Source organism: Squalius cephalus (assembly GCF_949319135.1).
Source record: "Squalius cephalus genome assembly, chromosome: 16".
Lineage (NCBI taxonomy): Eukaryota > Metazoa > Chordata > Actinopteri > Cypriniformes > Leuciscidae > Squalius > Squalius cephalus.
The window spans coordinates 21,255,062-21,277,488 of NC_137137.1; the positions used below are offsets into that span (position 1 = coordinate 21,255,062).

The 22,427-nt window shown below is 36.6% G+C and overlaps 1 protein-coding gene across 1 annotated transcript; it reads right to left on the reverse strand.

Moving 5' to 3' along the window:
• Positions 1 to 18,599: 18,599 nt before the first annotated feature.
• aplnra (apelin receptor a) lies at positions 18,600 to 20,549 on the reverse strand. Its single transcript, XM_079897981.1, has one exon. It carries the CDS (start codon positions 20,346 to 20,348, stop codon positions 19,266 to 19,268), a length of 1,083 nt encoding a protein of 360 aa, XP_079754107.1. The 5' UTR covers positions 20,349 to 20,549; the 3' UTR covers positions 18,600 to 19,265.
• Positions 20,550 to 22,427: the final 1,878 nt, after the last annotated feature.

Consider the following 22,427-nt stretch of genomic DNA (forward strand, 5'->3'; position numbering starts at 1 on the left):
GCGTTGCGTGTAGTTAGAACACGGTGTTAGGCTTCTGTCACTTTAAGACCGAATGCACAGATCCAATATACTGTTAGTGTTACATATGCGTTTATTGTGACATAATTCTGTGTGTATTTGTCCGTTCAAGCGTGCTCGCGTTTGGATGTGTGCGCAGCACAGAAAACAGCATGCAAGTGCTGAATTTAGTTCTCTTTCGTGTATTGTTGTGATTGAATGGTTACATTAAATTGCACACACAGGAATCAATAAGTGAAAATCGAAATAAGCGTGCCTTATCAAGGTCACGATTGTTGGAACCAGTCCTCAATATCCAACCCTATTAATAAACCCCCAGGAAAGACTTTTTACCCTGGGTAAATTATGAGCAGTGTGAAACGTGAAGCAAGATAACCCAGGATTCCATTAACCTGGGGTCTAGATTGACCCAGGGTTCATTTAAAAGTGTGAAATAAAATAAAATAGAATAGAATAGAATTCTGTAAGAAATAGAATAAAATAAAAATGCTTAAGCTTTTATTTAAAACGCAGCTTTAAAAAGTCATTCAAAAACATTGATTTGTTAAATAAATGTTTTTGTATCGACCCGGTTTCCTATAACCTGTATCTAAAAAAAAATTATGGAATTTTTGCTAATTACATTTTGCAAACAGTGGGTTACGGCTGGTTTTATTTAAATAATTCATGTGCCAGGCCACATAAAAACATATTTACTTTGCTGCTGTTTAGGCCATTAAGACCAGAAATAAATATTTTTTTTGTTTTTTTTAGGGAGCGTTATCTTGCTCTTGGCTAAGGCTGTAAACAGCTAAAAATCTATATCATAAATATTGTATATTATTTTGTTTGTTCAGCATGTTTTGTTTGTGTGAATACAAAATGTGGATTGATTTTTTTTAAAGAGATTTTAAAAAGCCTTTTGCTGTGAAAAGGCTATTATAAACAGAGGCTGGTATCATTTGTTTACAGATGTAGTCATTTATTAATCTTAAAGAGTAATCTCAAGAGTAAAACCTTTTATAGGTTTTTGCACATCTACTGTAAAGTTATTTGGAAGATTTTTGAATATTTCAAATGAGTCAGGCCACCTCCACTTATGTGTTACATCTTGTATCTTTTGCTAAGTTGGTTAAATGTCTTATTATTTTTGAAATATGTACAAATGCATGTTTGATATATATATATTTTTTGTCCTTATGGCGAAAAGGTACTATTTCTAAAACTAGAGGTACTGTTTTACAGGCAGACATTTTAGTTTCTGTGCTTTTTTTCATAGTGAAGTACTTCTGATGTAGTGAAGTTATGGAGATAAAGAAATCAGAGCATCATATTTTTATATTTTATATTACAAATAATTTGTATCCTATAAGTGTCTGGGCTGCTCGTCTTTGTGAATCTGTAAAATATCCCCACTTAATGGGGGTTAAAAGCCTTACTTTCATATTTCCTTATTTTATAACATGCTAGAGTTGGGAGATGACTATTTTATTTCATGGCACTTGACAGTCAACAGTCTGCCATCATTTCACTTTTCTGTGACCTTGACAGGTATTTGTCAAATAGGAAATGAGCATTTGCCAAATAAAAATGTGCAAGGTGTTGATTGTTTCTTATTGTGTGCAGTTTTAAGAGGATTGTCTGAGATCTTTTGTTTTTTTTTCTGTAACTATTCCTAAAGATCTCAGAACTTCTGTATTGTCTCTATTTAGGTTTACTCTTTATCTTGCAATTGGGCAAACATGTAGCCTATGTGTATAGCCTTTTGAATCATGTAACACCGCTAAAATTGGATTTATTATGATTTCTCATCGACTTGGCAGGATGAAACAAAAGCTACACGTGTGTTTTTGATGGTCCCTATCCTTTATAGTCTTCTAGTGCGCAATTTGTACAGAACAAAACAAAATATAATAGAACAAAACGTCCAGAAAATGTCTTGTGAATGCAGCACAATTGAGGATTGGACTTTCTGAGCCTTGTACGCCCTCTTGAGGAGGACTGAGCAACTGAACATCTATTATAAACTTCTGTCTATCATAGCCTAATTAGTAACTGGATTCAATTTACATTGCACGGATACAATCCTGTAATTACAGTTAGTGAAACTATGAAAACAAATATTGATCTAAGATATCCAGAATTATATTAAAAAAAAAAACATTTTTAGAAAGCACTGAAAAGATGCTACCTGTAGTTTTTTGTTGTTGTTTTTAAATTATAATGATCATTTCTCTTCTTCATGCCAGGACGAAATCGAGATATACAAATCCCCACTCCACGCACATTATCGTTAATTAAAACTAAAACCAACACATTTTTTTCATTAGGCTTCTTGACAATGAAATAAAATATTTATCAAACCTAAACTTATTTTATTCCAGCTAGTTGCCATTGCCAACATTACTCATTTTCGTTTAGTTTAAGTTGAAGTAGGCCTACTACAATAACAAATAAATAAATTAAAAACTAAGAAAACTGTAACAAGGGTATCATGTCACGATTCGATACATATCACGATACTGAACTAACTATACAATATTATTGCAATACTCCAAGACATATGAAAAGATTAACAAGGAGACTTGGTGCTGCAACCACTGCACAAGACATGATGACAATATTCATGATTCTGAAGCTGAAAATGCAGAATTATTTTAGACGAATATGCTTGAACCCTGTCACTGACTAGACATATTTAAAATTATATATGCACTTTTTACTGGTAACAAGGTATTTGGCATTATCAGGACCCACAAATATTCCCACATTGCATTATTATACTTTATGTTCAACATTTTTAAATAGTAGTTTATTGTAGTAGTACTGGCACTAAACTCTATAAACTTTAAAAAGAAATCTCACACAGTAATTTTAATTTTGGGTGAACTAAACACAATACATATTGTCACTATTCACGATACATATTGTTGCATTTTTGTATTGCGATATATTGTGACACGATATATTGTTACACCCCTACTATTTAAACATAAAAAAGAACTATACAAATTACAAAAGCAGCAAAATTACTAAAACTTAACCATTTTTAAATGAAAAATAAAACTTAATTCAAAATATTAATATATATATATATATATATATATATATATATATATATATATATATATATATATAGATAGATAGATAGATAGATAGATAGATAGATAGATAGATAGATAGATAGATAGATAGATAGATAGATAGCCTGTGTTACAACCCAGACAGCAACATAGTGTCGGCCCAGATCCGGGCCACATCTGGTACATGTGGATTCAACGCGGGCCGGATCTGGGCCGACACTATGTTGCTGTCTGGGAACTCACCACAGTAGTGGGGTAGGTTGTAAAAAAGGAACTCTTTGTGTTTGACATGAACTCACATAATTTGTGATTGTGTTGTACATGTCCACGTGAGTTGTATTTGTAGCTGACAAATGTGGCAACCAATTTTGAGAGATATAGCCTAGCACAAACAACCACTGAGTTACCGATGTTCAAACAAAAGGTGTTACTTTCATCACTGTCTCCAAGTCAAGTCACATGTATTTATATATAGCGCTTTTTACAATACAGATTGTTTCAAAGCAGCTTTACAGAGATAACAGGAAAATAATGCAAAAAAAATTGTTTCCAGAAGAAAATAGCGTCACAGTTCAGCTTAAGTAAGTTCAGTGATGTTTAATTTTTGTTTTAAAAAAGTTATTAATTTAGTTCATTTATAGCCACTCTGGAGGAAACCGGATGTCATCGTCCAGCTCAGTCCAGTTCTCATAATCGTGTCAATGCAGGCAGATCAAGAATATTGTTGAATATTAAATTTAATTTCCCCAACTAAGCAAGCCAAAAGTCAATGGCAACAAAGGTGGAAAAAGGCGACAGTGGCAAGGAATCCAAAAAAAAAAACCTTGGGAGAAACTAGGCTCAGTCGAGGGCCAGTCCTCCTCTGGCCAACAGTGTATGATTATGTGTAGTGTACTATTATCCAGTTCCATCTGGTTGAAGATCAGAGTCACGTCGGTAGGCTATGTAGATGGGTTTGTTGAGGATCAGTGCCGAGGGCTGTCGTGTCGATGAGTTCATCCACTAATGAACTAATAATGTAGGTTAGCTAGTTCAAGATAAAAGTCTCAGGGTTGCCAGATTTGTATATCACAACCAGTCAATTGATATTCAAAACCCGCCCAAAATCGCGTTCAACCTGCGGAAACACACACACACACACACACACACAAACACACACACACACACACACACACACACACACACACACACACACACACACACGTGTCAACACTGTTCAATTAGTTAAATTAAATTAGACACCGATTTAGCAACACTTTGCTGTTTAAATGCTAAGATACTAGTCAACTTGTAGTGCATTGCCAGGATCAGCAGATGGCAGTGTTGATCTGGCTCAGGTCAAGAACTGGAAAAGACCTCGGTGCCTAATTTATTTAATAATTTGAGCTGTAGCTAATTAGAAAAGCTGGAAACCCTCATAATACTTAGGCTTAATAGTTAGCTGTAACCTCTGTATCAATTAATATGTTTTATGGATGATATAATGAATTGGCTTTATCTCCAACAGCCTTGTTCTGCTATCATATAATCATGAGTTTGCTTCTTCTTCTTCTACATGTACTTTTTTTCATGTAGCCTCCTCTCTGGCTCCTGGCTGATGTGCTGTGATCTTTCTACTGGAAGTGCAGGTGAGCCTGAGTTCATGACTGCTTCATTGTAGTTGCTCAGTTGCGTACAAACCCTTAAATGATGCTCGGGTTGATCAGTGATGTCTCTGTTAACTAAAGCATGACCGTGTTGGTATGCTGCTTTGCTTCTCGAGACATTCAGAGAGGGTCATCTCTCTCTCTCTCTCCCTTTCTTTATCTGTCTCTCGCTCTGTTTCTGCTCACTTCCCGTCACTCTATAGCTTTGATGGGGTGCCATGTATCTCTCACACTGGAGGTCTTTTCATTGGGAGCACCTGTCAGGAGGAAGTGGGGAATGGCGGTTTGTTGTTACAGGCTGCAATGGCCAGATGAGGCAGACGTGTGTGTGTCTATTTGTGCGTGTGTGAAGGGAAAGAGATGTCTGCTAGGTGACATGAAGAAAGAGAGGTGAGACGTTAAGGGGTTTAAGACTGCTAAAGAGCTCTAGTCAGTTTGGACACAGTTTTGCGTGTTGGCAGTTTTGACTGAATTTAACCAGACCACGCAAACACACACACACACACACACACACACACACACACACACACACACACACACACACACACACACACACACACACACACACACACACACACACACACACACTGTGGTCCAGGGACCCCTCAGGGGGCCACAAGGGAGTGCTAAAATTTGAGGAAAGTTTTAAAGAAAAAGAACATTGCAAAAATACACAAATAAAAAATAAAAAGATGAACTGTTGTACTAAATATATTACATTTGGTAGATTACATGTAGTAGTAACATAATCCATTACTTTACACATTTATGGTAATATATTCTGACTACTTTTAGATTACTTTTAGATTACTTTTGACCTAACTTGTTTATCTCATTGATTTGAATAGGATAATCTTGTGCCATATTGATATAAAAATACAAAGAGAAAGAACATATGTTCCATTCTTTATCAACAACGTGAAGAGCATTATGTCAGGTTTTCCCAGCCTGGGGTTCGTGAAGGAACTGCAGGGTGTTTGTGAATTTAATGAAAATCTAATAATTGAACAAATCATATAAAATGTAGATTAAAACCAATAATTTTAAAATAATAAAAATTATAATAAAAATGTGTTTGAAAGACAAAAGCCTTCCAAAGACATAACAATTAAATGATTCCCTGAGTAATAATTCAAATAATAATGAATGTGTTCGTCAGGAGTTCATTCAATATGCAATGTTGAGAAAACACTCCTTAAAAGTGAAATGATTTCTGTACATCCAGTGATCAAATGCTGTCTGGGTCTCAGTTTTCATGTAATTACAGTCACCTGACTATAGTGGCTGGTCTGTGTGTGCAATTTCACAAAACATCAAAAAGAAGAATTAGGGAGAATCAATAAGTTATGAATAATTTACTGCCATTGTGAGAATGACGTAATCATGTAATCAATAAAAAAACTGTAGTCTGATTACGAGTAAAACGTAATATAATATGATTAAAGTAAATTCGTGAAATCTGATTATGTTATCCTGATTACATGTAATCACTTACTACCCAGCACTGTAAATAAATAATTTAAACAAAATACATAAAAATTATTCAAATAAATAAATGGATTTAAATAAGTAAATAAATAATACATCTAATAGTACAGTACAGTATAAAAAACATAGTAATGCAACATATAAACTAAATATTTTCCAAAATATATTTTATGTATATTTATTATATTCATTATATTCATTTTCAAAGTATTGGAAATAAATAAATCATTTGAATAAAATGCATTAAAAAACTATTAAAATAAATAAATGGATTTAAATAAATAAACAGTACAGTAGCCTACTATAGTGAGTATAAAAACATAATGCGGCAACACTTTACAAAATGGTTTCATTTGTAGAAATTGGGTCTTTAGTGATAATAATGCTGCCTTTTAAATTTTAGGATGGGGGTCCCTCGCAGCTGGATGGCCATACAGTATGTGTCTGTGATGTCTAAAAGATTGAAAACCCCTGCCATAGACTTACATTGTTTATCTATACAACCCTGACAGAGGGTTTTTGCAATTCAAAACAAAAACAAAACAAAACATTATTGTTATCCTGTTTTTGTTTTTTTGTTTTTTTTACAAATAAGGGTGTCCCCAAAAAAAGGTTTTGACAGATTTATTTCAAATTTGTCCCCAAAATATGCCCAGAATGTACACACAAACAAAATTCTTAAAAAGTGTTCTAAACTTTGTATTAGGGTGTGAATCTCTTATTATTTTATCTGGTATGATAATATATTGATATCTTTATGTTTAGTGTGTAATATATATTGGGATTGGTTTCTTTTTCATCTACTTATTAGAATTATATTCTTAGCTTGTTTTGAGATTTTGGTCAAATAAACTATTCAAATAACTGAAATAACTGAATGGTGGCCAATGCCTTTTTCCAATATGTATACCTTGGCTCTTTAGTGACCTGGGACGTCATTCATTACCCTCCTCCTCATACATTTTTTTTTAAGTTAGACATCAATCTTCTTAGTATTTCTCAATGAATTCATTGTAAACAATATAACAATACAAAATTATCAGTGTTTTCCCATTTATTTTTAAAAACATTTTATTGGGTCACTAATGACCAGAGGTGTGTAACAGTGTAAGTATATATTTTTTCTGCACAACAATAATTGAATCTTTGATGACTGAATAAGTGCAGTTCACCTTTATTCCACAAGGTGGCAATGTCTGAAACACAATGATGAAGTGACGTTTCACTCATAGTTACCGCAGGCAGAAAACAAAAGAATAGGAAGAATCATCAGCAAAACTTGAAATGGCTCAGTGATTTACTGCAGAGCAAGTACTGAACGCAGTCAAATTTTAGTGTCACTGTGACTTGATGGTCGATCTGGTGAAGAAGCTGTCAGCGATCAAAATATTGATTTTGAAGATCTTGAAAATTGATAGTTTTGAGAAAATTTTTGAGATTGTGAATATTAGCCAGATGTTGAATGTGCTGAAATGAGCTCTGAGGAAGACAGTGATGATGGTATAAAACTTCTGCTCAAACTGAACCCTTCCAAGCTTCAACAAAATATGCTTTATTTTATTCTTCTGTAATTGCTACTCAGATATCAGGAGAGTTTTATATTATTGCGATCCATCAGATATAGATCCGGGTCTCTAAAGATATGTCATAATGATTGGTGAAACATTCACGTATTTATGGGTTAAAATGAAATGCGAAAAAATTTAAATATTCATTATTGGTATGAGAATATCAGTAGAGTTTTGTGAGAAAATAAATTGCAGTACAATAATATACATCCCCCACAGCCTTACTGTTTGTCTACTCTTAAAGATAAAGGTTCTTTATGGGCATTGATGATCATGAAGAACCTTTAACATCAGTGGAATCTTGCATTGCACAAACTATTTTTTATAGTGCAAAAATGTTTTTAAGGATGATTCAAATGTTCGCACACTAAGAAAAGAAATAGTTCAAATTGGGTTGAAAGGTTCTTTGGGGAACCCAAAATGTAGCATCAGTGTAAAACCTCCCTTTGGCACCTTTATTTTTAAGAGAGCTTAATAAAGGTGTTGACCCAATTTTGTTAGTGAACAAAAAGGAGACTAGGAAAGAAGAGGAATGCAACAGCACAAATTTAGTCTGTTTGAACACCTGTATGTGTGTTGAAGTGTGTAAGGCCGGATCTGGATGCAGAGACGACTCATCCTTCCTCCTGGAGCTACAAAGAGTCCGTTTAGGTGCTCGTGAGAGGATGGCATTGTGCAGACCGTCCATCCCTGGCTGCCCGTTAGAAAGCTAAACGATTCTGCTCTCCCTGCCAGTCCAGCTGGGCACTCATACAGACACACTCATATAAACACACCACATCCTCCCGCCAAAATCTCCATCGGATGCAGACACATCTCCCTCGAGTGAAAGACAGACAGACAGACTGTGGTTCATGCATCTTGTGTTTAAACTTTCATGATGTATTATTGTCCAATTATTAATACTGTGCAAAACCTTGTTGTGGTATAGTGGTATTATGATGTTGCAGTAGTGCTGGGTGTGCATTTCCCACACTTTAACCTCAAATGGTGAAATCCTGACCCAGTTGTAGCATCCTGGGGAAACCACATGTTTTGTCCATTAAGAAGCACAATGCGAGAGGAAGACCCTCTTGGTTTTATCACACACACAGAGACACGTATTCACACACAGAACCCGCAAACGTCATTCATGGAAGCTGATAAAAAATAAATAAAAAAAATGTATTTTACATGAAGAAATACACATGCAGTTTAATATAAAAGTGCTAACAAAAGTTATTTAAAAACCGACAGTAAATATTAAAATTAAATATTATATATTTATTATAATATTAGATAAAACTATATATATATATATATATATATATATATATATATATATATATATATATATATATATATATAGTTTTATCTAATTGTTGAATAATGAAAAATCACACTTTTTATTGAAATAAATTTAACCTAGGCTACATTTTTCTATTATTTTGTTCAACAAAAAATGTAAATTATTTTTGGCGATTGTGGTGTAGAATATGGTTATTGTATGTTATGTGCATATGCAGTTTAATAAAAAAAGGAGCTAACAATATTAGCAGTGAAGTTATTTTAAAAACTAATAAAACTTTTAAACACAAAACTGCTGTGAAAAACATGAACAGCATTTTCATTCATCTTTATAGCACTTTTTGGATAGGTTTTATTGAAATGTATAGCTGTTTTGTTGAATAATGAAAAATTAAATTTTTTATTGAAAGAAATTTAACTTAAGCTACAAAAAATACACATAATATATTAATAAAAAACAATTATACAGCTTGGAGCAATATTTTAATATTACAAAAATTGTGCCTCATTTTATGTCACTCCAAACCAATATGATTTTTTTTTGTTTCCATGCAACACAAAAGAAACTGGATGAGGGATGGTGTTTTTGGTGTACAATATGGTTATTGTTCTGCTTGCTGTGCTATATATTATCTTTTATTAGCCAAACGTACAGGCACATACAATGAACACCTCAAATGTTGCCTGGAAAACTATACTGAACTTGAATGGAAGTCAGTGCAAACAAGTTTAGTTGGCTTTTGTCACCACTTGAATGGAGAGGCCACTTCAGTCTTTGTCTGATCTGAATTCACACATGGACAGGTTTGGTCCTCTCTGGGTGTGGTCACTGGGAGTTGTAAAGAATAAACACATTCAACAACATGCTTTTACTTTGGTTTTGAGATTGTGTAACATGATCATCAACATCATCTGTGTGTATTGCTTGTCTCCTCCATTATTATGGATTTCTTCAACTGCAAGATTTGTCTGAATAACTGCAGTGGGCACTCAAAATACGATATTGCAGAAAGGAAAAGCAGTCTCACCCAGAGAAATGTCCTAAAGCAGGTCTGACCCCTTAGACTTGCCATACAAGCTTAGATAGTAAACAGCATCTGCAGCTGGAGCCAAATATGTAGCTATTCATGAATGAAAGATCACAGACACCTGTGTAAAGAGAGAGTGCGTGTGTGTTTCTGGCTTGAATGTAACATCTTATGTCGTCTGTTTAAAAAAAAAGTTTTGATAAACATCCCGTGTCACACAATAACTGCAAGCTCACACGCAAGACGTTTTTCAATGCTCAAGTCAAACACTGTAGATTCCCCTGAATAAAATTTTCCAGGACATTTAGGGGGTGTTTACAAGACACTAAAAATGTAAAACTTCATTTACACGACAATGGCGTTTTGAGTGCCTGAAAACGCAACCTTTTGAAAACAGGTTTCAAAGTCCACGTTTTGGAAAACGATACCATTATCGTCTCCGTGTAAACTACAAAAATGCAAATTTGTGAAAACGGTGACGTCATGTGTATGCGACTATGCGTATTACGTGTTCAGTCTATAGCCGCTAAGTGTTTCTTTACAAAGTGACATTGCCATCTACTGGCCTGACATGCATAATACAGTGTTTTTTAGTCGTTTTCCGTGTGGACGGGGAACGTTTTGACAATGTCGTCTGTATGCGAAAAACGCATTATTACATCGTTGTCGTGTAAACGTACCCTTAGGCATAAACACCATTTAATAGCTGGAAAATGCTCACATTTTAGGCTTACATCTTTTTTTCAAGGTAGATTATTTATGTTAAGTATAACAACTTAATACAAACAATACAAAAACCCCTCAGGCTGACTAGACATGCTGAACATGTGCCAGCAGAATGATTCAGAATTTGAATCACTTTGTATTATTTTGTTGTAAATTTCACATATTTTCTTATCTGGTCTCTTGTCAAACTTATTTAAAATAACCTGTTCTAATAATAATAATAATGATGTGCTTCAATGAAGTATTTACAATAACTCTAGAGGGTTGCATTAAAATTTTCATCTTGACTTTAAGGATCGGAAATATAAAGCCAAACTCATTGGCAGTGACTTTCATAGTAATAGACAGGTGCTATAAAACAACTAATCCTGGACATATAACCTCTTTGTGGTAAAATTGTGTTTATCCTTAGGCTAATACTTTCTTTTTCTCCCAGAGCTCATTACAGCTTAAACAGAGGAGGAGAAATCACATTAAACATCAAAAGAGCCCAAACCACAGGGTTGAACAAAGAGGGAAAAAGAGGAGATTAGAGAAAGATGGATAAAAAGTTTCACAGGAGTTATAGAGATCATGATTAAAGGAACAAATCCAACAGCGGACTAGTGGGTTTCAGAATGGAAAGAACGAAGATTCAACTCTACCCATAAATGAGAAAATGTCATGACAGGGAGGCAAAAAATATGATTTCTTTTGACTACACAAATGACGAACCTGTGATATATATAAAAAAAAAGATTGCGATAAGACCCATCTGGCTTAGTTTAGACACTTGATCTGATGCCAAACGTCATATGTGATTTATCTGGAGAAACCACAATAGAAAATGTAGGAATTCCCAGTGTAGACATTACTCTCATCTGTCATATGGACAGTTGCATAACATTCACACTCAAGGCAAATCCAGGAGCTAATGTGTTACACATTCTCAGAGAGCTCTGCGCTCCATCGCAGTAACAGGAGACCCCACAACTCTCCCGTCATTGTTTTTCGCACATGAGTATGTTCTTCTGTGTGAGTATGTCTTTCAGGAAACCTCTGCTCAAAGATGGCCTCTGTGTTTTGATAGATGAGAGGCTCCATTGTCAAGCTGGCCCAGACACATTGCGTTACTGACTTGACACTCACTGTGTCTGTCGTTGTGAATGTGTGCTGGTGCTTGATTAAAGCAGCTGATGTCTGCCTGTCCTTAAGAGAGAAGAGAACTGACAGCAGTATTAGGCCTGACAATAAAAACAGCAAAATCAGAGAGAATTAGTGTTTAATGAGAATTTAAATGTAATGGGAAATAAAGTCACAATTGTGAGATAAAAAGTCACAATTGTGCAATATAACCATGTTGCGAGACAACGACAGCAGATTTATCAACACACACACATAAATATGCATGTATGTTTTTAAGGCCTTTCTGTATGCAATGATACTTTCCTTCCACGAAATGCAAGATACCTCTAGTTCGTTTGTTGGCCAGAGGAGAACTGGAGCCCAGACTGAGCCTCTAACTTACTTAGTTGGGGACACTTAATATTCAACAATATTATTGATCTGACTGTACTGACCCTGTTGTATGAGAACTAAGCTGAGGTGGACGATGATATTTTTTTGCAGAACTGCTTTATAAATGAAATTAACAAATTTAATAACTGATGATTTTTACAACGGAACTGAATCGACACTAAACTGACTTTAGTTGAACAACAGCCAAAATGCATAGCCTAATTTTCCTGATATCGGTGCTGTAAAGCTGCTTTGAAAAAAAAAAAAAATACATTTGTATGTTGAAAGGTTTGCAGACCACACACGTCTCCCTGACATCCTGTAGAATTTATCCAATCAGATGACGACTTCGAAAATCCAATTTTGTGTGTTTTGTGTGTCAAGTGTTTCCAATTTTGTGTGCCATCACAGACAGCAACATAGTGTCTGCCCAGATCCTGCCCACATCTGGACCGTGTGGAATCCACGTGTACCAAATGTGTGCCGGATCTGGGCCGACACCATGTTGCTGTCTGTGAATTGCAGATGTTCAGCCAACGGTCCGTGGGGCTAGGAGACACATGACAAATGAAAAAAATATGTGTTCAAAAATTGGCTCAAACTTGATGTGCTTTGACTTGATGGAATCATTGTCTGAAGTTAAAAAATCAGAGCACTACATCACACACTACATGATTTTCAAGCCCCTTTCACACAAAGCGTTGATCCCGGGAAATTGCCGTAAGATTGCTAGAGTGCCTTCTGTGTGAACGCAATCAAGTCCCAGAATTGATGCCGGGATCAATGCCGGGATGGGGACCTAGTAACATTGACGGGATTAGTCCCGGAACGCTCCCTGTGTGAACAAAAGCCAGAACCAATGCCTGACCAATGCAAAAATCTGGGTGAAAGTCAAGTAGTGTATTCCAGCCTTAATTCTCAATGTGAGATATAAAGTCACAATTGGGAAATATGAAGTCATAAGAAATAAAGTCATGATTGCGAGAAATAACGTTGTTGTTTTTTTCAATTAGGCAAAAAAATAGTTTTCATAACTTGTTGCAACACTTTTCAACATTTGAATATAAAACATAATGACACAACTGATTACAATGACCTTGGATTGCAGTACATCACCCAATCAACATCATTTTGTCAGGAATGAGAGTACGGTCAGATAAAGTGCACCCAAGCCTCCTGAGAGCTGTCCATCGTGGTGCATTTGGACAGTTGTTTAGTGTAAGTTTGAAGGCATGACACAGGATGCCCAAGTGACTGCAAAATCAAGTGAGGAAACACACCTGTCGAGGACTGGGGGATGTGAGTGAGTTTGAGTAGTGATGACAGAGGGTATGCACTTCTGCTCTTTATTATGAAGCTTAGCAGCTGGGACACATACATGCATGTATATCATAATCTAACTCTGTGACAAGGTTAATGGTTTATAACAGTCCTGAATACACACTCCAACACTGTTCTGGCTCAGCACCTGCTGCTGTTTCACACGGAGGCTATTTGAGTGTGGTTGTATTTCTGGATTTGCATACCTGACCAAACACACAGTCTCAGTAAAATCATTAAAATGCTCAGCATGATGACATGATTTAGCAAAGCCTTTTCTCAGGCCCACATGTTCATATAGCATATTTTAAAGGGAAATAAATGTGTTTTTTTTCTCTTTCTTGCGTCTCTAATGGATGGGCACAAGCATTATTTCCCCCTGGACCTAATTAACGAAATACAGGTGCAGCTGGGTTGCTGAAGGGATGCCTGAAGACTTGTCGAAGGAGTGAAGAAAAGTGTGTTGTGATTGGCAGGATGAAATAAGCACGTTATTTTTCATTTGAAACTTCTTTTTGAAAGCTTGGTTTGTTATGTTTGGCACAAAAGCCCTGAAACATGAGATTCCCATTAGGTCTGATTGAAACCGAGGACCTCAAACATAATCATTTAACTTTATATTTTTTTGTATGTATGTGTATGTATATACTGTATATATATATATATATATATATATATATATATATATATAATTTTTTTGTTTTATGTATATATGCATATTATATATTACATATTATATAGGCCTATATACAACCCCAAATCAGAAAAAGTTGGGACACTGTACAAATTGTGAGTAAAAAAGGAATGGAATAATTTACAAATCTCATAAACTTATATTTTATTCACAATAGAATATAGATAACATATCAAATGTTGAAAGTGAGACATTTTGAAATGTCATGCCAAATATTGGCTCATTTTGGATTTCATGAGAGCTACACATTCCAAAAAAGTTGGGACAGGTAGCAATAAGAGGCCGGAAAAGTTAAATGTACATATAAGGAACAGCTGGAGGACCAATTTGCAACTTATTAGGTCAATTGGCAACATGATTGGGTATACAAAGAGCCTCTCAGAGTGCCAGTGTCTCTCAGAAGTCAAGATGGGCAGAGGATCACCAATTCCCCCAATGCTGCGGCAAAAAAATAGTGGAGCAATATCAGAAAGGAGTTTCTCAGAGAAAAATTGCAAAGAGTTTGAAGTTATCATCATCTACAGTGCATAATATCATCCAAAGATTCAGAGAATCTGGAACAATCTCTGTGCGTAAGGGTCAAGGCCGGGAAACCATACTGGATGCCCGTGATCTTCGGGCCCTTAAACGGCACGGCATCACATACAGGAATGCTACTGTAATGGAAATCACAACATGGGCTCAGGAATACTTCCAGAAAACATTGTCGGTGAACACAATCCACCGTGCCGTTCGCCGTTGCCAGCTAAAACTCTATAGGTCAAAAAAGAAGCCATATCTAAACAGGATCCAGAAGCGCAGGCATTTTCTCTGGGCCAAGGCTCATTAAAAATGGACTGCTTCTGTGGTCAGACGAATCAAAATTTGAAGTTCTTTTTGGAAAACTGGGACGCCATGTCATCCAGACTAAAGAGGACAAGGACAACCCAAGTTGTTATCAGCACTCAGTTCAGAAGCCTGCATCTCTGATGGTATGGGGTTGCATGAGTGCATGTGGCATGGGCAGCTTACACATCTGGAAAGGCACCATCAATGCTGAAAGGTATATCCAAGTTCTAGAACAACATATGCTCCCATCCAGACGTCGTCTCTTTCAGGGAAGACCTTGCATTTTCCAACATGACAATGCCAGACCATATACTGCATCAATTACAATATCATGGCTGCGTAGAAGGATCCGGGTACTGAAATGGCCAGCCTGCACTCCAGATCTTTCACCCATAGAAAACATTTGGTGCATCATAAAGAGGAAGATGCAACAAAGAAGACCTAAGACAGTTGAGCAACTAGAAGCCCGTATTAGACAAGAATGGGACAACATTCCTATTCCTAAACTTGAGCAACTTGTCTCCTCAGTCCCCAGACGTTTGCAGACTGTTATAAAAAGAAGAGGGGATGCCACACAGTGGTAAACATGGCCTTGTCCCAACTTTTTTGAGATATGTAGATGCCATGAAATTTAAAATCAACTTATTTTTCCCATAAAATGATACATTTTCTCAGTTTAAACATTTGATATGTCATCTATGTTGTATTTTGAATAAAATATTGAAATTTGAAACTTCCACATCATTGCATTCTGTTTTTGTTCACAATTTGTACAGTGTCCCAACTTTTTCTGATTTGGGGTTGTATATGCATATATACATGCACATAGAAGTTTACCTATCACTCAATGCTCTTTTACTCTAGTTTTTTATGCATTTCACTTCTGCTTGTGCAAATCTTTAGACATGGCATTGTGCACTGCAAATATTATTTGTTCTTATGATAAACTGCTTGTGATGTCTTCATTTCTAAATCCCTATTGAATAAAGCATCTGTCTAATGATTGCAAATGTGACCCTGGATCACAAAACCAGTCTTATGTTGCACGGGTATATTTGTGGCAATAGCCAACAAAACATTGTATGGGTCAAAATTATAGATTTTTCTTTTATGCCAAAAATCATTAGGATATTAAGTAAATATCATGTTCCAAGAAGATATTTAGTAAATTTCCCACCTTAAATATATAAAACATTTATTTTTGTGAGTGGATGTAGCACTATCGCCAATAGAAATGGACAACTTTAAAGGCGATTTTCTCAATATTTCGTTTTTTCTGCACCCTCAGATTTAAGATTTTCAAATAGTTGTATCTCGGCCAAATATTGTCCTATCCTAACAAACCATACATCAATGGAGAGCTTATTTGTTCAGCTTTCAGATGATGTATAAATCTCAATTTCAAAGAAATTACACATAAGACTGGTTTTGTGGTCCAGGGTCACAAATGCACTTGAGTGCACTATATGCATTTACTTTATGCTATTGCGATTACAGTAAACTGTCACAGAAAAGAATATATGTGAAATAGCTGCTTAACATTTAGTGCGTTGTGGACAAAATGCACTGGGCTCTTAAGGTTTGTTATGTTTTTTTGAGATGACATCATTGGTCTGGTTTATCCAGCTAATGAGATTATCTCATCATATCTCTCTTCCAGACAGTGTGTATATCAGACAGTCTGCCAAAAACAATCTGGCCATATTTATCATTGGAACTCTGTATGTTACGAGGAGCTTCGGCGAGTGCTCAAGTTCTTTATTTTCTGTTACTCTGTCCATTCACTTGTTTCTCCACTCTCTTTGATTTGAAAGTGCCTGGATCCAATTGGTCATGTTGGTTCTGTTGTTATTGGTTAATGTCCCTGTATGTGTGTGTGTGTGTCTTTGTGTGTAGCGTCCCTTTCCCCCTTCTTTAACGGTCATCTTTTCAGAAATATTTTTTCACTTACCCCATAATAGCTAGCTTCAAACAGATATGTATCCATACTGTTTCATTCTTTAGAAATCATAGTGGCCTCACAATGTCACTGTTAATTAGTCACCATCATTATACCACACGTTGTGTGTGTGTGTTTGTGTGTTCCAGGCCTGTAAGACTGGTCTTTACTGGGAAATCAGATATTTGAGAGGTTTTTCAATATTTGAAACTCTCTGTATCTTCACCAGACATAAGAAAAGTTTCAGTCTATCTGCAGAACCTGGAAGATTTTTATGCATCTTTGTTTGTTGTTTTGAAGCATGCAAACACACAAGGATAACTTTAGATTTGACAGGCCCTTGCGAAAAAGAAGTACATTTTAGCATACTAAAAAGCGTACTAGTTCAGAAATAATACTGAAGTGCGATCTGAATGTAATGTCTCCGGACACTTAACTGCATGCTGTTTACAATTAAATAAAAATGTATTTTACTTTATATTAAACGCAATTAGTTGATCTTAGGAATGCTTCTTTGACACACATAGTAGAAATTAAGAGTAGTTATCTGTGGATTTTGCAGGCAGGTTAAGATGTATATGTACTGTAAAGGAATACCAATGCTTTATGTTTGACAAAACTAAATTAATAATAATAGTAATAATAATGATTACTATTATAATTGCATGAATATTTAAATCTGTTGTATTTCACAGGTAGTTTAAGACTGGATTTAGATTTTTAAAAATGTACTTTAAGGGAATACTAATATTTTGTATGCTTTAAAAGCTATTACAATTATGACAATATGACAATATATTATATTGTCATAATGTAAAAATTGTTATTACATTATGAGCTCAAGATTTTATTATGTTTTGAGAAAATCATTACATTATGAACATTTTATTACAATAATAATGTAACAGTTATTACATTGTTGCAGTTTTTGTTTCTTTAAAGCACAACAAAATATTAAAACACTGATTTAAAATGTACTTTAAAGTAAAATGTTTCATTTGACTTTATTACAAAGTGCACTTAAGTGTGTTAAGAAACACAGTCATGAAAGTGTACTCTCTTTAAGTACACTTAAGTGGCCTTTTATTGTATTAAGTACAGATTTTTAAAAATATACAAGATTTAAAATGCACATTCAATACAATTAAGCGGAAGCCGTTTGGAAAAAGGATGTATGGACTATCAATGTGAACTCCCTTTGAATTGTATTGTGTACACCAATACATACCCATAATCATGTTTAATGACGCTAAGACGGTATTGTATTCAAGGAACATATTTAATACATTTGCAGTAGTTAGTTACAGAAGTTTCAAAAATATAACATTATTTCATGAATATATATCATTTTACACCCCACAAATTTGTTCCCTTCCTCCACTTGTCTTCCTTTTTTTCCCAGAGACATTTGTCACCAGCCATCTGTCTGTCTGTCTCCACCCCCCCTCCCCTCCCCTCCCCTCCCCCAACCCCCCCCCCCCCCCCCCCAGCCCCAAACCCTGAATCTCTGTCTGCGCTTTAAACTATCTAATCAAGCAGCATCACCTTTGCACTGGAACACACTCACACACAGATACGCTCATCAAAAATAAACACACACACACATTCACATCAGAGAGTAACAAAAATTATAATTTTTATATCTCCTCTTAACAAGTGCTACAGATACTGAACACATTTTTTGAACATAGCAAATTAGCAGAAAGGAAAATAGTATGAAAATACTGTACAATTTGCATCTCTACACCAGTGTATACAGGCTTCAACACAATCACACACTCTTACAACAACACTAGTTCATCCTCAGAGCAGAATCACTGTGGTCAGCATTGTTTGAATGTTTTTGACAAATCTGACCTCCTGTTTGCCTGGATATTTCTGTGTTTTTGAGTGTCAAAGCTGACGAAAAGGTGTCAGCGAACATAAATTCACCCATGCATTCAGACAAAGTCACATCATTCCAGCACTTCATCCATGAATACAGTAGAGTACACCAAACTATGAGTGTTATTTACAAACATAAAGCAATATGTTCTCCAAAGTCCATCAGTTCACCACCAGTCAGAACGGACCAGCCGTCAGTAGATCTCCACTTTTTTTTAACCCCTTCAACCCAGTGTTTTCTCTTCAACTTCATGTTTTCTGTTCTTCTCATTGAAATCCCTCACACTTTGGTGGCCAGCGACTGCACCTCCGACTTTTGAGTCTGGGCGCTGAGGGTCGAGGACATGGAGCTCATGTGCCCATGCATGGCCTTCTTCAGGTTCAGCAGACACAGGCACTGCGAGCGGAACCGCAGGTCAAAGAACGCGTAGAGGAACGGGTTGAGGCAGCTGTTGACGTATGCCAGGCACGTGGCGTACGGATGAGCCAGAAGCAAGAAGTGGAGGAAGCCACACGAGGTGGGTGCCAGGTCCAGGTAGGACAGGGCATCCATGCTTTTCAGCACATGGAAAGGCGTCCAGCAGAATGCGAAGACCACCACCAGGGTGGTGATGATCTTGAGGAGACGCCGCTTCTTCTGGTCTTCCTTGCGCAGGTGGCTGAAATGGCGGGTGACCGTGCAGCCGATGAAGCAGTAGCAGACGGTCATGGCCAAGAAAGGCAGAAGAAATCCAAGAGCGGAGGAAGAAAGGCTCAGACCCGCAATCCAAAGGGATTCGTGATCCTGATTGTGAGCGACCAGGCTGAAGTCCATTGCACAGGTGGTGCGGTTGTTCCCGGCATCATCCACTGTAGTGCGGAACAGGAGAGTTGGAACGGCCAGCAGGCACGAGAGGAACCAGATGGCACCCAGTGAAGCCAGCATGGTGCCACGGGATCGGAGCCGGCCGCTGGACAGAGAATGGACGATTGCAAGGTAGCGGTCAAAACTCAGACAGGTCAGACAGAAGACACTTGCATACATGTTGACCAGCACCACGTAACTGCTGATCTTGCAGAGAGCCACGCCAAACGGCCAGTGGTAACCCATCGCGGTGTACACGGCCCACAGCGGCAACGTGATGACGAACGTCAGGTCCGCGAGCGCCAGGTTGCCGATGTAAACATCTGCTGCGCGGCGTTTGGATTTCGCGCGCCAGACAGTGAAGATAACCACGCCATTCCCAGAGAGACCGAGGATAAAAATGAGCATGTACAGCACGGGGATGAGAGAATATGACGGCTCCCACTCCGAGAAGTCGCATCCAGTCTCGTTATAGTCATAATAGTCATACGTGTCGACGTATTCCGGCGTTGGCTCCATTTGGTGCAGCTTTGAGTCCTTCAGGATTTTTCTTTTTCTTTATCTTTTTTTTTGTGTGCAGTTTTATCCGAATCTCTGAGAGTTCAGTGGGAATGTTTGAATTCTTATGTCTGAAACGAGAGTCTGGGGTAAGTTTCCCTCACTGGAAGCTGAAGCGCGTCTGTGTGAGGGAGAGAAGCGCCCTGTCTTTTTAAACTCCAGACTTCTCACCCCTCCCTCTGAACCCGTATATCGGACCCCTTATCTCCACACACACACACACACACACACACACACACACACTCCCACCCACCACGGCACCCCCCGGGCCACGCAGTCGGCAGGAGCGAGTGTGTGTCAACAAAGTGAGCTTAACTCGTTGTTTTTCTTCTTAATGAAAAAGTAATGGCTTGCTCGTCTTTCAAGTTAGATTTAGCTTAAATTGTCTGACAAAAATATTTTTGCGTCACGTCTCATTTACGGCACTTTTTAAATAATAAAGAGTCACAGTCGCAGAATTTCAATGGATGTTGTTAACTTTTCCACACACTAACATTTGTTCATTCGTGTCATACTTACACATCCTGGCCGAATAAATAATATCCTAAATGAATTAGGCCTTATAGGCTATTTTTGGAAGCCTATTGTTCCTTCAACTATATGAGCTTAGTTAAATTGCTTCCTGAAAGTTTTATGTGCTACAGCAAAAACTTATGCATAAAATTTGTCCGACACTTTAGAATTTAATTACTATGAAGATTGAGAGAGGACTCATTTAATCGAGCGTGACAGAAATGATTGAGACAAGTTAGATGGATGGAAACAATGATGCTATATAAATGGAAAGATTGTTACAGTAAAGCATCCAATGTTTTGATAAAGGACTCAAATTGCGTGTAAAAATAATTGAACGACATTGGCAGAGTGTGTTGGTATTTTATATATAATTTCGCATTCAAAACGAACAGGAAAACTATAGGCTAGGCTACACCTAATTTATTTTTTTTCCTTCATCTGAAATGTTATCCTTGAAGAAGTTCCTTGAAGAGCTTTCTGTTAAACCTCCGTTTAGAGTCATTGCATGTAAAAATAGCCTAACTGACCGACATTGGCATATTGTTTTGATAGTGTACTATTTTTTTTATCATTCAGTTTACATTGTAAGTCTAGTTTTAATTATTTAGGCTATGCTATTGTCTACAGTTTACACGATCGATCTGACTACATGGCACTACAATTAAACTTAACCAGCCTAAAAATAGCAAGCCTAAACAGGTTTCAGACAGGTTCCCAGTGAAACCAGCGCCTGCGACCAAATGATAATGTAAAAGAGGCATTGCTCTGTGATTTCCTCTCACTCAAACATTACATGAAGGTGACATGCAGTCACTTCAAACACTCGACTCCCACTACAACACATCACTGTTGCCTCTTTAATAGGAACAAGAGATTTACCTGCAGACTTATTCAAACCCTTAAACGGAAATACAGACCCGATACGTTCCTTTATAAATATTACATTTAACAATATGACATCATCTAACTATTTATTTATTTATTTACTTATTTACGTGGTGCACTTCTGATATACTGTAGCCTACCTTTGTGTTGCCTACCTAAAAAACGTGCCTTTCTTTCGGAGATCAAATTCAATTAATTTCAGCGATTCTTATGAAAAATACATTGTTCGCTATAAAGCGTTCTGAGTGTCTTAAAGACATAATACAGTGATTAGATTACATGTCAGCAAAGGATTTGGACATGTGTGAATTTAATTCGCAATTTCTTGCATTTATTTGCATGATAATAGCAGACACAAACTCGCAAAATAAACAAAAAAACAAAAGGAAACGACGCATTTGACATTAACGAGTTTCTCAAGGACGCGCTGTTCACGCGTTACACCCAATTTGTAGCACCTGAAAAAGGGCAGTTAAAGCGAAATAGCTTAGGCTGAATACAGAGCAATTCACATTTAAAACAAACAGGAAAACTATAGGCTACACCTAACTTATTTTTCCTTATACACCTGAGGTATTCTACGGATGATTATCCTTCAAGAAGGTCTCATGATCTCTCTGTTAAATTGGTCGTTGTATA